The 17,871-nt window shown below is 36.2% G+C and overlaps 1 protein-coding gene across 1 annotated transcript; it reads right to left on the bottom strand.

The window, feature by feature from the left end:
* Positions 1-12,770: 12,770 nt before the first annotated feature.
* LOC148877841 (polyphenol oxidase, chloroplastic-like) lies at positions 12,771-15,369 on the bottom strand. The gene has a single exon (XM_088945073.1). The coding sequence runs from the start codon at positions 14,852-14,854 to the stop codon at positions 13,016-13,018; it is 1,839 nt and encodes a 612-aa protein (XP_088801199.1). The 5' UTR covers positions 14,855-15,369; the 3' UTR covers positions 12,771-13,015.
* Positions 15,370-17,871: the final 2,502 nt, after the last annotated feature.

Here is a 17,871-nt window from a genome sequence, read left to right as displayed (position 1 = left end):
TAAAGAAGAAAACAATCAGACCTAAGACTACCACACCTTTCTTCTCTTCTCTTCTCTCTTCTCTGTTTTTTCTTGAGTTTTCACCATGACCATGCGTGGCTAAACTCTGATACTTGGTCGAAGGAAACAAAAGCCTCAGAATCAACAAAATTGTGAGATCTAATTTGATTTTTATTGTTTGATTTATACTTTGAATTTCGAATGTTCTTCTATGTTTATGTTCATGATTGTTTCATCTGATTGCTAGGAGGCCTACTAGTTTATTATTCGTTGCAATCTACTGCTAGGTTAGATATCAGATCCGTAATTGTTTGATCCCTCTAATCTGCGAAGCAACTAGGGTTTAATGATTTGTTGCGTAAAAAATTGTTAGATCTTAGGAAGAACACTCAACTGAATTAAATGCAACCGCTTGTGCTTGTGTTGTTTAGCTTCATCGATCTCTAATGCTTAAGGCTATTACTGGATTAAATCTTTAATGCTTGTTTAGGGGTTGTTTAGTAGTAAGGGTTAAGATGATCGCTTGTTCTTTTGATTAACTGATATTAGGGAGATGCAGGAAAATAATTCCTACGATGAATATTCAAAGTCTGAATTGATTTATCTTTGCATCGATGAGTAGTAATGAAATTCTGATGGTGGATGTTGACTTAGACCAAGACTCATTCTTTTGATTAATTTCAGTACTCTAAGTTGCATTGTTTATCATTTGATTTTCGTTCTTTTTAATTCAGATTTTCTTTCTTTCTAATTCTGGTTCGTTACATACAACCCCCCCCCCCATCCACCTTTGTTCACGCAGCACACAAATTAGGTTAGATACTCTCTGTGGGAACGATCCTTACTCGCACTATTGCATTTATTTTTAGGAGTATAGGTTTTATTTTTGGGTGCCTACGACAGCATGCCAAATGTTGGTGCCGTTGCCGGGGAGTTTTTCTAATTAGTTTTTGTGCTTATTGTGATCATTGTTTCGCTCTTGAAACTTTTGAAAAAAAATAGAGATCACTTTGATTGTTTGTGTTTTAGCATAGAATATTTTCTGTCTTATTTATTTATTTGTTTATTTTCATCACTCTAGATTTTTTTTATGATATGTTGTTCATGGTTTATGAGGGTTTCCTTGATTTATGCCTGTAACTCGATTTTCTGAGCAAGGTGATTTGCAGTACGATCTAGAAATAAAGGGAACTTTGCATAGGTTAAGGAGGGAAGCCCAGAGTCATTCTGAAGAGAATGATCCAACTTTTGATTCCCTATCTGTTAGCGGCTCTGATTTGAGAGAGGAGGAAATCATGGCTAGAAATTGAACTCTAAAAGAGCTTGTTGCCCCTGATTTGAATCAACAACCCTTCTGCATAACATTTTCTGCTTTAGATGCTGATGCTACTTTCGAATTAAAATCTGGACTAATACATCTCTTGCCCACTTTTCATGGTCTTGCAGGTGAGGATCCTCACAAGCATTTGAAGGAGCTTCATGTGGTATGCTCGAGTATGAAACCCACGGGGGTGACTGAAGAACAAATTAAATTAAGAGCCTTTCTGTTTTCTCTGAAGGATTCAGTTAAGGATTGACTCTATTATCTACCCTCCGAGAGTATTACCACATGGAATGAGATGAAGAGGCTATTTTTAGAGAAATATTTCCTAGCTTCAAGGGCGGCCAGCATTAAAAAAGAAATTTGTAGTGTACGAAAGTACAACGGGGAGTCCCTAAATGAATACTAAGAATGTTTAAAAAATTATGTGCAAGCTGCCCCCATCATCAAATCAGTGAGCAACTACTCATCCAGTATTTCTATGGGGGTCTCTAACCCACTGATGGGAGCATGATTGATGCTGCTAGTGGAGGAGCTTTAGTGGATAAAACTCTCGAAGCTGCGAGAAACTTGATTGCAAATATGGCGGCCAATTCTCAACAATTCGGCTATAGGCTTGACCCTCCATCAAAACATGCTAATGAGGTAAATATCTCTTCCCTTGAACAACAAATTGCGAGTCTAACTTCTTTTGTTCATCAAATGGTTGTAGGTAATATGCAAACGGTGAAGGCTTGTGAGATATGTTCAGTAGTAGGGCATCCAACTGATATGTGCCCAACTCTTCAAGAGGAGCCCATTGAGCAAGTGAATGCGGCAGGTGGTTTTTCGGGGCAACCGCAAAGGAAATATGATTTCTATTCGAGCATGTATAATCTGGGATGGAGGGATCATCCCAATTTCAGCTATGGGAATCTGCAAAATCGCTCGACTTTCCAGCAATATCAGACATACCCCTCTAGACAATAGCCAATCCAAACTTCCAATTTTGGTATGTCTTTAGAGGATATTATTAAATCTCTTGCTACTAACACTTTGCAATTTCAGCAGGAGACGAGGGCCAGTATCCAACGTTTGGACAATCAGATGGGCTAGATGGCAACCGCAATTAGTCGGTTAGAGGCACAAAGTTCGGGGAAATTACCTTCTCAAACGGTTGTGAATCCAAAAGAAAATGCAAGTGCAATCGTTTTGAGAAGTGGTAAGGAGGTTGAGGCTCCTTTTCCTCATGCTTTAGTAGGATCTAATTATAAACTGGTACCTCCTTTTCCTCATGCTTTAGTAGGATCTAAAAAAGATGAACAGTTTAAAGATTTTTATGAAACTTTTTGTAGATGCAAGGTAAATATTCCACTTTTAGATGCTATTAAACAAGTACCTCGTTATGCTAAATTCCTGAAAGAATTGTGTACACATAAGAGGAAACAAAAACTGAAAGGATGTGAGAAGGTGAGAGTAGGGGAGAATGTTTCTGCAGTCATTCAAAGAAAACTCCCTACAAAGTGCAAATATCCAGGTATGTTCACTATCCCTTGCATGATAGGTAACACTAGAATTGAGAAGGCCATGTTAGACTTAGGAGATTCTATCAATGTCATGCCATATTCTATATATGCTTCTTTGAAACTTGGACCTTTGAATAAAACTGTTGTTGTAATTCAATTAGCTAATAGATCTAATGCCTACCCTAAAGGTGTAGTTGAGAATGTTCTTGTGAAAGTTAAATAGATGTTCATAGTGGCACACTCACCATGGAAGTTGATGGCGAAATTGTTAAGTTTAATATTTATGATGCCATGAAATATCCTGGTAATGATAATCCTATTTGTTCTATTGATGTGATTGACTCTTTGGCACAGGAAGTCTTTGAACTTGATGAGAATGATGGATTGAAAATTTCCATCAGTAAGCATCTTGAGAAAGAAGAGTTAACCTTGAGTTCTAATTTGTATATATAAAAAGAAAGAACTTTAAAATGATATTGGGTGATGTGGCTTTAATCATGGGTTTAAAAGGCTATTGAGGCAAGGCCAAAGGCCTAAGCCTTGCCTCAATGCGAGGTTGACCAAAAAGGCCTAGCCTCAATAGCCTTTCTCTCCATTGCCAAGGCTTAGCCTTGAATTGTTAGAGGCCTACACCTTTAAGCCTTTATCCATGTGATGTACAAGGCCTAAGGCTTAAATAAGGACTTTGTTTGAAAATATTTTTAATGATAGTTACTATTAGATTATATATATATATATATGGAAAATTTACCCTTATGGTTTGGCTAACTAACTAACTCTACCCTTACTATGTACATATTGTCTTAAAGTACCCCTACTGCTTCTGACAATTAACATCGTCGTTAAGTGCTAATGGCAAAAACAAAAAGTCAAATTTTCCTTCCACTAATTTTCAAAATTTTTAAAATAAAACCAACTGATGAATATGTTACAAAATTGGTCTTCAAGGTGCGCCATGGCGCTGGATTGCACTGTTGACCTTGGCGCCTTGCTGGGTTCAGCAAATATGGCGATGGACTCCACTAGAGCATTGGATCTCATTGATAGCCTGTAGGTATTGGTTAGCTTCTTACCGTACAATAGTTGGTACCGCTCCAGATTCTACAATAAGGATCCTGTTCCTGGAATAAGTAGAAATTAAAGCAAAAGAAAAAAGGTTTCAAAGAATAAGAAAAGAGGGCCATGAATGGATCGGTGAATAATTTAACTGAATGTGAAAGAAATAGAATATACGTATTGACTACAAGTGCGAGACAAAGTAAAACAAAAAGAGAAACTTCAATGGCCTTGTAAGCTTGTTTAGAATGAAGGATGAAGACAAGAGGAGTGATGGCGCTTTCTTGACCAAAATGTTTTTTCCTTCGCTCGTTATTTTGGAGAGATATGTTGCTAGTCGAATATGAGTTTCTTTCCCTCCGTTGAAGAGTGCTTCTACCACCAAATCCTCATTGGAAATAAATCTCCATGTTAAAATTTTAGATGGCTACAAGTTATTCCACCGGTTTCTAAATCTGTATTGTCTTTGATTTCTAAGTGTCATTTATTGAACGGTGCCTAATAGAATTAGAGAATACAAAATCAATGAAAGAATTATGTTTTAATCATACCCATATTATGTTAAAGCATAATCAGTTCAAGACTATCAAGATCACACTCGCCATTTGTAAGCACCCAATTTTTATTCGCTCCCTTCACCGTACCTCTTCATACCTTCCATTTAGACCTTAAAACTTGGAATCACAATCAAATCAAATAGAGATTTTACAAAGTCAAAAAATTCTCTTCAAACATAATCCATAGGACAAATTAAAACTTCGAGATCAACATTGACGCCCAATCAAATATGGCCTACAAACATATATGACTATAAATTAGTCACACATCCACCATTCATCACGCCAACTTCCTTTCTATTGGCCTTAATCCAACACATCCATCGCATCAAGATCATTATGATACAATCCCATTGCATGCCTACAACTTCCAATCTCAAAAGTGCCAAGATTTCATTCTAATGGCCCTACACAACTAGAACTAGAAGACCTAGATTAACCATTTCTTTCTCAGATCAGAACAATCGGCTTGACTCCACACCTTAATTTGTGCCTACCCACCAAAGTTTAGCTCAAAACTTTCCTGTTTCATCCACCATAAACCCTAACTCCTATTTGAACAAATCTTATTGATTAGAGCTTATCATCTAGCTTCCCAACTTCATTTGACCAACCAGACCTCTTCACTATGTTTGGAAACTGAAAACACCCTAACACATCAAATTTCATGACCAAACTCCTTCATTTAACTATTAAAAAAGTGAGATTCCATTACGGATCGTCTTGTTAATAGATAAACCATTGACCTAAACTAAACCTACCAATCCACACCTCTAACCAAAGATTCATTACTTCCATCAGATTCAAGACATTCAAAAATGTTTACACACCAAATTTTATCCCAAAATTCCCTAGTTTGACCCTTCATCAATTAATGATTATATTTTAGCAAATCTCATTAATCCAAACTTGATAGCCATATGTCTCCATCATCTCGACCCTATTTGGCCAATCAGACCTCACCATTGTATTCAGGGACCCAAAAACCCTAGCTTGTCAAATTTCATGACCTGATTCGCCTGTTTGACCATTAAACTAGGAAAATACCATTTTGATGCACAGATCAAACCACTACCTTATATATCCCAATTTGAAACCTCAAAAGTGTGATAACTAATGTTAGACCCATTCCTAACCTATTCGAACACTTGGACAAGTGTCATTGAGCCTAATAAACCCAAAAAACCCAAAAACCCAAAGATACCCCCACTTAAAACTGGGAAAAGGCAAAGCCACTTTTAAAAGTTCATTAAATTTACATTTTCTACTATTGCTAGCTCCAAATATGAGGCTGCCATGACATACACGCCCCAAACTATAATTTGATGTATAAAACTTGTGAAAACCACTCCCAAATCGAAGAAAACCTTTCACTAAAGAAGAAAACTTGATTGCAAAACCACTTTAAAAGTGCATCAAATTTACATTTTCTGCCACTAACAGCCCCAAATACGAGACTACCATGACAAGCATGCATCAAGCTACCATTGCATGCACAAAACCATGAAAACCACCCCCAAATCAAAGAAAACCTTTCACCAAAGAAGAAAGCTTAATTAGACACCATTTCCTTTGAAAAATCTTTACCCATTTTTGTGAAAAAGTTGTTTTCCAGTCCAAGCTCTTTGTTTTGGAGAATTTAAGAACTCTTCTCTATAAATACAAACCCAACTCATGCTAAAAGAGAAGGTTGGAGGGGGGAGAACTTTGGGGGAAAAATCTAGAAAGAGAGGAGAAATCTAAAAGGGGAGAGAGACCTGAAAGAGCATTCCCTAACCTCTGAGATGCCCTCAATCACCTAAAGTCCCAAAGCATTTAGAGCTCAAACTTCAAATCTGCCCCTTTGTTTTTACCTATAAGATTTGAAACCAAAAAGCGCACCATTAATCCCAATATCTCATTCAAGCTTCTTTAAACTCGTTCCCACTACTAGAAAATTCCCATCAAAGTCATACACAAGAGGTAGGTCTTTCATTCCATCATTTTTTTCTAAATGATTTGTAAATCTTTGTTTTCAGTTTAGTTCTAAGTTGTTTAAAGTCTAAAAACCATGGGAAACTTGCACTCCTGATTCATCCAGATTGTGAAAAAGAAGTAGAGAGGCGAGGGTCTTAGGGAGATCAGTACCTAAGATCCGATAATATCACCTCAAATCAATTTTGGGTAAAGTCAGGAGCTTTTTCACCTTATTTCGATAGCCTTGGGTAAAGCTTTGCATTGTTGTTTTTTTATTAGAAATAGAGCCTGAACAATTTCCGTTTTGGGTTGCTACAGTAGCTTGGAGAGATGGGTGCCTAACACCTTCCCTTTCTCAATCCTTTCGAAAGTTTGTCATTGCCGAACGTATATTGGGAACATTTCTGGATGATATATTCATTTTAACAATATATCAGCTTATGAAATGAAATCACATCATGTATTCATTTTAATTTTCTAAGCTAGCAAATACTGGAAAACAATTTTTTTCACATATTTGGTCTCAATAATCAAACGTGGAACAAATATCTTTTCTCATCAATCAAATGAATCTTGTTTCTGGTATATATTAAAGCCAAGGTTTTAAAAGGATAAAGGCAGAGGTGAGGTTGTTGGATGTGAAAGGGGCGATGTCTAAGCCTGAAGGTATTTTGAGGCGTAAACCTCAAACAAAAAAAAAAGAAAATAAAAACTATGTATTTATATTTATTAGAAAAAAACAAATGAATGAAATATATATATATATATATATATATATATATATATATATATATATATATATATATATATATAGTTGTTAAAATAATTGAATGATGAAATTTTCAAGGGTATAGTAATCTACCCAACTTCATTTTATTCCATTAAGGAGACTACAACCTCCTTAGGAACTTAATCACTAAAAGACAAACCAATAAGCTTCTCCAATTCAGCATGTTCAGCTATTATCAAATAACCCCAAAGTTACCACATCCAAATAACTTCTTTATGGACTATGTAGCTAAAATTAAATGTCTAAAACAAACCAATGGAACTACAAAACATTTTTTTTTATCAATAATGGAGTTACAAAGAATAAACCAACCTCGATCCTTTTAGACCACAATGAGAGAAAAAACAAGGAAAAAATGTGTTAGAGAAAATATAAAATGAAAAAAAAAATAAGTTTGGCACTTTGGATATATGATTACTTTTTTAATAAAGAAATTGTTAGCTTGGTCCTGGATAAGGTCAATTTTAGTTTGGGTTGGGTAATGTAAATCTAGAAAAAAATAACTTATCTTTCCTTCATTTGTTTTTCTCATAAATATAAATACATAGTTTTTATTTTCTTTTTTTTTTGTTCGAGGCTTACGCCTCAAAACACCTTGAGGCTTAGACATCGTCCCTTTCACACCCAATACTGCCTCGCCTCTGCTTTTAGCCTTTTACAACCTTGGCTTTATTATATACAAGAAACAAGATTCGTTTGATTGATGAGAAAGGATATTTGTTCGACATTTGGTTATTGAGACTAAAATGTGAGAAAAATTGTTTTCTAGTATTTGATAGCTAAGAAAATTAAAATGAATACATGACGTTGTTCCATTTGATAAGCTAATATGTTGTTAATATCCATGCCATCATGTTGACTTTTTATTAGTTGACACAACATATTTGATGTCCAATGTGGCATTTAATGTGTAAATAGCCCAAATCACAGAAGACCCATGGACTTAAATATTGAATGCAAAATCGTACTTCATCTATATTAATAGCTGTGTATGCCTTTCTCCTCCCTAGAGGACTCTTCTCTAAGGATAGCAGCATACCCTTATCTACCATTGAAGCATGACTTTTCACTATGAAATGAAATAATTGAAAACTAAATTCTTCAATCAAAACAAGTTTCTAATTCACAAGATAACCGGAAATAAAACCATAATAGGAAAAATGAAATTCAAAAAGATTGTAAAATGTTAAGTCATAGTTACAATTTAGTCATTCATTCCAAATATCATATTTTTATATGTTGAGAATTTGCTAGCTAGCCACAAACAAAAAGAGGAAATCTGCTGCAACCATGGATGCAATGTAATCATGTGATTGGTTCTCCAATAAATTATGCTTGCCATTAATACAAAGAAAATTTGGACCTTTTGGCCTAGTGGTGATTCTAGAAGAGTCTAGGGAAGACAAACTTTCCAAATAAAATCAATGCATCACATCGACAGATTTTTTTTTATTATTATTTCAAATGCTACAAAGGGATTTCAGATTGCTTCCCCACACATCCCATATGTGCCTGATGCATGTGCACTTGTGCAGATCTCAACATGCATTGGAAACATTTTCTGTAATGGGGATGTGATGTGGGGTACGCTTTGTGGGGGAAGCCATGCCAATCTATATCTATACTATTATTAAAAGTGTGAATAAGAATGTGTGAGACTTTTGTTTGTTGAATGTGATCCTTGATGAGAATAAAATTTATCATATTTTTATCCCCAAATATTTTGTCTTTTATATTGAATTAGTACTTAATTAGACTCATATTTCTTGTATTTTGGTCCAGGGCATGAAAGAAGGCATCAAGAGAAAAGCAAGGCAAATCGGATGATTTTTTACAATTTCGGCACCATTCAGTAATTTGGGCCTAACTCTCGTATTCGAGATTCGATTGGGCTAATTCAAGACTCACTTGAAAGATAAGAGAGAAAGCTACAACTTTCATGTTTTGGGCCTTTGTAGATTCGGCCTGCATTGAAGTCAAATCTGGGCCCGAAGTTGGGGAAATTTTGTAGGAAGGCCCAATTCGCAGCAGAAGCCTAACTTACAAAAAAGCCTTGCAGCAGCCCAATTCGCAGAAGAAGCCTAATACGAATGCAAGAACAAGAAACTGAGAAGAGTCCTACTAGATTTAAATTTGTAATGTAATTCTAGAAAGATAAAGAGATTGAGTTCACTAGATAAAGAGATAAGAGTAGGATTAGACTAGGACTTTCTATTTTTGAAAGATAAACTCCAAGAAGGAGTTGGAGACCACCCCCTCCCCTTTTAGCTATATAAATGGATAGGGGGCGGACTAGAGAATCATCAAGAAGCAGAGGAGCACTTAGTCAAGAAAGCAAGAAGACTGCAAGAAGAAGGTGGCGACAAGGAGAAGAGGAGACCTCAGCTCTAAGGGCGACACCATGAGTTCTTTCTTTCCTCTTGTTTATTTTATTTCCTCTAGTATGAATTGATTTATTTGTAGCTAAGACTGTGGAAAGCCTAATCATAACAATGAATACATTTTTATTCTGATTTATTCAAGATCGTGATTTCCATACAGTCTATGAGTTATTTTGCTTAATGCTATTAGGATTGACCATCTCTTAATTGATTAGGTTTATGTGAATGAATCGAGAGAAGAATTCATATATCAGACCACATAATTCATGGTGTGAATTGAATGGTATATAGAGGTATATACACATGATTCATCTGAATGTAATAGTTTTTCCTTGAACTTAATGCACTTCTACCTTAAGAACTCTAGCCGAGAGATCGAAGGGTTACCTGATAGAAGTAATTTTGGTATATCTCGAGAGAGAATATTAAATAAGAAGTGGAAAGACTTCAGCTTATGAGAATGACAAATTATCTTGGGTAATCTCATACATTAATATTCATTGGAATGGTTAAGTAGACCAAAAGTCCTAGCGAATTCAATCAATCGTTACATACTTCAACATTGGTTACTTCTGCTCTTGTTTTCTTTTTCTGCTTTTCATTAGATTTTATCTTTAAATCTGAAATTCGATTGTCCAAATAATTAAGGAAGGTTGTAGTTCTAATACTTATTTTGTTAAATCCTCGTGGGAATGGTATTTTTATACTACTTGATAACTAGTGCACTTGCCAAGGTTATAATTATAGCTATCAATCCCTCTCAAAGTATAATAACCAAATTGTAATCAGAACAACCACTTTTCACCTCCGTCAAATCCCTCTTATTATATCCTGTATTTAAGGCATTAACTTTCATTAACACTTATTGAATCATATTCTTGACTAGAATACCCCTATTTTTGAATTTGGTCCCTCTATAACTATTAGGTCACAAAATGTAATTTAAACTTCTACATTTCTCATCATTCAATTCCTCTCATTAAGTCTTATATTTAGGATATTAATTCCTATTTTTTTTAATCCTATATTAATTAACCATATTAAAAGAAATAAGTGTCATAAAGAACAATTGTTTTTATTGGTGATAAAAATAAAATGCAAATTTAAAATCAGCCCAAAATGGAGTAGAAATTTGCAAAAACAAAAAAGAGAAAGGTAGAGAAAATAAGAGTTTTTGTTTTTCTTTTGAGAAGAGAGAAGAAGAAAAGAATGAGAGAGCAATCAGATGTCGCCGACCCATCTTATCGTTATTTATACTTTAAGTAAACATTATGTGCAGAAACTTGAAAACTCAACAAAAGACTTAAAAATACCACTATAAAGGGTTCCCGGCAGTTTGTTGTGGTCCTCACTCCCTTAAGTATAAATTAACTAACAAATCTGCATGAGATAACTAATAAATCTACACAAATTCCTTACAGAGTTGCTTTAGGTTTGGTTGTGAGTACCCTTGAGGTCATGGTTAAATAATAATAACAAAAAATTAAAATACAAATACAGAATGCATCAACCCTTGATGTCATCAAAAAGTAATTTAAACAACTATATTTTCCTAATTTAATTTCTCTCATTAAGTCTTCTATTAAGGATATTAAGCCCCATTTATTAATTGAATTCTATATTAATTAACCATATTAAAAAATAAGTATAATAAGCAACAATTGCTTTTTATTCATGATAAAAATGAACATGTATGGTGGTAAGTCAACAAAATGTGTCGACCGTTGATGTCATGGTTAAATAATAATAAAAAATTAAAAAGATGAAAATACATAAAAATATTAAAAAATTGTGAAAAACATTTGGGCATTTCTCTAATATTATATATTCATCATATTAAACAAAAATAAGTGTGATAAATAAGACTAATTTTTATAGACATAGAAATATAAAAGAAATTGTAGAAAATTTTGGAAACATATCTTTTATTATCATCATTAGGGGTGCAACTTGGGTGGGTCTAATTGAGCTTGACCTGACCAACTCGAGCTTTTGCATGGGTTAGATAACTTGGACCCAACCCAACCCAAGCCCACCCAAAAAACACATACATATGTGTGTTATTTTTATATAAAATATCTTAATTTTTTTTCTAATTATGTGTACGTGTATATATGTATAAAATTGTAAATGTGCATTTGTTAATATTTTTCAATTGATTCTACTCTTAAATTGAGTTAAATCTTAAAAGACAAATAGGTAAAAATTTATATATAAATTTTTTTCAAACTTAACCAATCTGCCCAAGCCTAACTAACCCGATGTAGCGTAGCCCGAGCCCAAGCCTAACCATTTCAGACTAAGTTCAAAACATTCCAGCTATTTAATTGAACTTCCATCGTCATTGTTTCTGAAGACTGATTTCAGTGACATTTGCAAACGTGACCGAAAATCAGTACAAACGTCGCAGAAATTTTTCGACGATTGCGCAAACGTCGCGAGAAAGTTTCTACGACGTTTGTAGTGGTTTTGACGACGTTTGTCTAACATCACCAAAACCCATATTTTTTGTAGTGCGTACACTTTATAAAATGAAAAGATTTAACGTGATGGATTAATATCAAGATATAACGTGTTGCAAATATTAATTTTTGCACCATATAGCAAGTCTAGTCTAAGATATGTATATAGCAAATCAAGTTCCTAAAAATAAGCTACCTGCCAATTTCTTATTGCTCTTAAAGTAAAGAACAAGGAACTTTCTTGTCTCCTAAGAAAAAAGCAATGCATAAAGCCCTTATCTTGGTTTTCAAAATATGCTTTTCACTGAGGTAATAGTAGAGAATGCGATATTTCTACCCCTCCGATGGACAAAAATTCTACACCAAACTTTGCTTTCGATCTTCAAAAGCAATAATGGGAGTCACATAACAGACCACTGCAACGCTTCTCTAGGCATGGTTGAAAGATTTGTTCACACATACAATTAATACAAACAATGACGTTTCTGGTTCAGGAGCAAACTTCTAAATTATAAAATTTTGAAGTTTGAAGTAATTAAGCAGTAAGAAGTAGAAGAGGTTGACTCAATTTTAGTTATATAGATTTGTACATTATAGAGTTGACAAAAAATAAACTCAATAGCATTCTTCCCCCTTTCTTTATATCTTACCAACGAAGGGTGTGAATTGAATGTATAAAAAACTTTCCCCCTTCTTTATAGCATTCTTCCTTTTTCTTCCGATTAGTGAAAATATATATAAATTTATTTAACAATAATAAAATATATTAATAAATATTAACAAAAATAATGAAATTAATACAAATTTATAGGACAATACATGAATCCAAAAATAATGCGCGGAGTGGATTCAATTTGGCTTGGCCCAATTATAGATTTTCCTTTATTTAATATAAGCGGAAAAGCCCATGATTATTTTTTGCTTTAAACCTTCAAAAGATGCCGACTACTGTGAATCGAGTGGCCGGCAGCAGATTGCAGTAACTAATCACGAAGCGTAAACGATCTTGATCCCACCAATGCTGACAAGGTCGCCTCCCAATCGTGGGACTATGGTAACTACCACCTCGTCGTCCTCTTCCGTCTCCAAATCCTCCAGCAATTCCGTTATGCTCAACCTCAGGAACGTCTTCACCCTCTTCTTCTTCTTCTTCTTCCCGTGCTTGTGTGGAACGTTCACAAAGCTCCCAGCGAATTCACTCTTGTCCGGGCTCGGCTCGTCCTCGTTGTTAATGTAGACATCAAACTTCACCACGGAATCTCTCTCCAATTCTATCTTCCCTATCACTAGTATCTCCTCTTCATCCTCTTTCTCCTTCTTGCTTCTCGACTTCCTAGGCCTCTTGACCACTGTCTTGAACGCCGTATCTAGTTGTTTCGGGAACTCACTCACTGCAATCTTCTTCTCCAACTTCAGCACCCTCTCCTTGATCTTGTCTTTCAGACCTTCCTCCTCCTTCAGAGCTTCCTTCATTTTACGGACGGGCGTCGGTTTCGTCTTCAGCCATGGAATGTCCACGGACTGGTAGGTGTACCGGAGTTTCTTCTCGTCGAGGCAGTCTCGGACCTTCACCCTCACTAGCTCTGCGTTCTCATCATAGAACAGGAAACCCGAGTCCAACCAGTCCGGATCGGTGAAGTCCCTTCTCTTCCCTCCTAGAGTCTTCCATATTGTCCACATACGATCCACATTGGCGTGGTGGGCGTAGAAGATGGGGTCTCGGGCGGCTGAATAGAAGTTGCCCATGTCCTCCGCATTGGGCTGATTACGGTCGCCTGCCCACAAGTGAACCGGTCCATGTGGAACGTTCTCAAGCGACCCATTCCCAGGGTCTGGCTCGTCTCCGGCACGGTAGGGGGTTCCAAGGAAAAGCTGCGCCGTCGAGCCGTTAGACACCATTTGCCGGTACATGATGGCGAGGTTGTGCTTCAGTTGTTCCTCATTCGTGATCGAGGGGTCTTTGAGATTGTAGTCCAGATCGATCAACGTCGGCGGTTGGTGCTTGGCGTCTCGAAGTTTATTGTAGAGAGATGAGCTGGGGTTGGTGTACATGGCCGGCAAAGTCATCCCCGCCGGAGCGTCCCAGTTCCAGAAGGGCAAGGCAAAGGTAGGATCCCCAATCAATTTGCCCAGTATCCTCTCGTAGAAGTAGAGATAGTATCGGTGGAATGGGAAAAAGAGCCATGAATTGTGTACTTGCAATTCCAAGTCTGGAAAGCCAACCTGATCGTAAGCTCCATCGCAGTAGGCACAGTGAACATTGGCCTGTTGAGTGAAGTTACGTGGGTCATCGGCTGGGAGAGCCTTCATGCGGGCAATGGCGTCCTGGTACTTGGCGACGTACTCATCGTCCACCAAGTGAGCAGCTTGCCGGACGCGCATGTCTTCGTTTTGGGGTGGCAGCTTGAAGTCAACAACTTTCGAGCTGGTAGGTGGGCAGCAATTGGTGGGCTTCGCACTGGTAGGCAAATCGGCGGCACCGCACTTAGTTAAGTCAGGCGCCATGATCGGAGCCCCAAATGCCAATCGGTCAGCACCGAGGCCGGTGGCACCATACAAGCCTCCTAAGCTAATAAGCACATTCCTCCTATCCATCCTGCCGAGAGACCCTTCTCCATTGCCGGAACTAGACGCGTCACCCTGTGTTGGTTTCTGCTCTCCTTCTCCTCTAGCTCCACATGATGCCTTACCGACCATTCGCTGGCGTCGTTTGCCAACTGTAGAGACTTGAGGCCTCCTCTGGTTGAAAGGGCTCAGAGATGAAGATCCTTTAGAAGTTGTGGAGGTAATAATAATGGCGTGATTCAAGGGAGAAACAGAAGCCATCTTCCTGGGGGTTTGGAACTTAGACTACAAGTGGGCTTAGATAGACGAGTAGAGCTACCTCCTTCTCTTTTTATAAGAACGACCGAGCCAGCGACATAGAAGTAAAGAAAAATCAAGATCAAAACAGAGAATAAATTTGAGCACAAAAATAGATTTATCATGCAAGTTTTCACCCAATCCTTATCCTGATCCAAGGTTCCAGCTAGCATTGCGAAATGGTATTGGTAATCTTGCCCATACTATCTTTTGAATCGCTGGTATTGCTATTAATAAGTCTTGTTTGTGTTCAAGTGAAACAATTAAAAGAACAATAATAGTTTCTTTCATTTTGGCTGCATTTGGTTGCAGTGAAATTTTATTTGCACTAACTTAAATGCATGGGAGTGCAAATGAAAAAGAAGCTGGGCAAATTCTGATTTGATTTTGTTTTGGATTTTACTTTGTTCTGCTTTCAGACCACATTAATTTGTACTGCAATCAGGTAAAACTTGAAATAAATTGAGAAGGAAGATATTTGTCAGTGTGGAATTACGAGTCGTTCTTTGTTTATTGATATCTCACAGAAGCTGTAATTAACTTGTAAATTGGGAAACTTGGTGCTCCGATCCACAAGTATGAAGTAGCAAGCCAGACAATCTGTCATTAGTCCCATTCCCACCTTGCCATCCCATGACAGACTACACTACACATGAAGAGTTGCTGGTGCTGACCGCAACTCACACCCAATTGACCCGTTTTGATTGTTTGGCACGTAAATAAACGTTTTTTCGGTATTAAATTTTGGGTGCTCAAAATCTCCCAGTGCTCTGCTCGGTGATCTTCACTACTAGGAATGCAAGTAATAACCTCTTGATATCACATGTGCACACCTGGTATCTAGGACTCTCTAGTACTTTCTTGAGGAATTCATTTCTCATGATAATATGGTATGATGAGCACTTGAAATCAATGAATTTGCCTTATCAGGCTTATAAAAAACAAAAATAAAATAATGATTCCAAAGTAGTGGTGCAAGACAGCAGATCGGATTAGGGTCGGTTTGAGGCCAACTCCTAATCCTAACTTTACCCAACACAAAAGCTATGGATTGGATTGGGATCAGGTTGGCCTTGCTTCTCTGTTTCAATGGTTAATTTTAATTCAATGTTAACATTATTATATGTAAAAGAACATAATTAATTATCATGTTTTATGAAAATTTTGCCTTTGAAATTTAATTTTTTGGCATATAATACACACGTATATAGATAGATATATCAACGATTTAAAAAACGACCCAGAAATGGAACGTTCTAGACACCGGTTTTTGGGTCAACGGTTCGACTGTTTGGTTCGAATGGATGACTTGTTCTAACAGTAAAATTAAAAAATAATTAAAAAATGAAAAAACGGTTAAAAACCATTAAACAGGTCGACGGACCGACGGTTCAACCACCCGGGTCAATAGTTTGTTGACTTTTTCAATAGTTTTTTACCAGATTTTGGGTTTTGGTAAAACGGAACCGGTTGCCTGGATGGTTTCCGGGCCGAATGGTCCGACCGTCTGGGTCAACGGCTGTTCGAAAACGTTGATATAAATAGATAGATAAAGTAATAGACAAATGCATGAACGCCTCAATTGCCAACTCCATTCTTTTTTTGAGAATCAATTCATTTTAACATGAACAACTGATTTTTCATTAAAAAATCTATCTATTGCTTTATAAGGTTAAACTGAATCGGAACAATGAAGGCCTCAACCCGAAGTTAAATCAAATGAGTTCATACTTTTCAACCTTAACTCTTTGACCCTTCCTTTTTGGATTCGGTTCCTAGGAATGGCAATGGGGCGGGCATTATATTCTCTACTCCCGACCCTAATTCTGAAATTAACCCCATTTTTGTCCCCGATTCCTGTTTGGAATAAAATTTGTCCTTCATCCCCAATCCGCAATAGGAATGGGTTTCTTGTGGAAACCTGAATTCCCGAAATGTTTTCAGATAATAATATTTTTTAAATAAATTTATTTAAAATAAATAAAATTTTAAATTATAAATAATACTTTAAATAAGTTTTTATATATATAAATATAATATAAATAATATAATAGTATATTTTAAAAATAACATTTAATATATATGCATATATATAATCAAAGTCGGGGTGGAAACCTCAATCCCCATCCCCGACCCCGATTCCAACCAGATATTCCTATTAATCCCCATCCCCGCCCTACCAAAACAATCTCCATCCTCGGCCCCATCTGTTCCCATCATCCCCAATGCTTAAAATATCAAATGTATCAATGCAATACATGTGACATTTCAAATCGAAATATGAAATGATATATGTGACATTTTAAATAATTAAATATGATATGACATGTCAAAACGAAAAAGTTCGGTTAAAGCTCTAATATGTCATATGTCAAAATTTTGGTATGGAGAGCATCCATACTTGGACTTGGTGAAGCTTGTTAGCCGAAAAGGGGGAAATTGCCTTGGCGGGGATGGGGAGGAAACAGAGATAGAAAATAATGATATATATCCAATTGGGGACGGGAACAGGGATGGAGAGTGTAGTCTCCGTCTCCACCTTACCCCAACCTTGATAATATATATCAAAATATTATTTATATTTTAAATTTTATTAAAACAAAAGGCCTCTACAATCAATGGTGATTAACAGATGTATTTTATATGTATAATAAATATATATAAATATTAAAATATACTTTCGGAGTCTTTAACAACCCCAATTCCATCACCATGTGGTTATGGAAAGATATTATTTAACTATTATAAAACGTCTCTGTTTGTAAAAAATGGATTATGTTACGGACGGTCAATTGGTAATGATGAAATAGTTTTTCTTTTTTTTTTCCCTCATATATATTCTGCATGATGGAAAAAAGGTGGCTCCTGGCTTGCGGCTTGGCCGCTGAAGGAGCTAAAAGATATTTTTTCTCTTGTTTGGTTGTTGTATTTTGTTATTATTTTTTCAGATGGAATATCCTTTTTAACGGAAACAAGAAAAC

Source organism: Nelumbo lutea, chromosome 1 (assembly GCF_056320005.1).
Source record: "Nelumbo lutea isolate HS-2025 chromosome 1, American lotus-T2T, whole genome shotgun sequence".
NCBI lineage: Eukaryota > Viridiplantae > Streptophyta > Magnoliopsida > Proteales > Nelumbonaceae > Nelumbo > Nelumbo lutea.
This window is presented reverse-complemented; position numbering and strand designations above follow the sequence as displayed.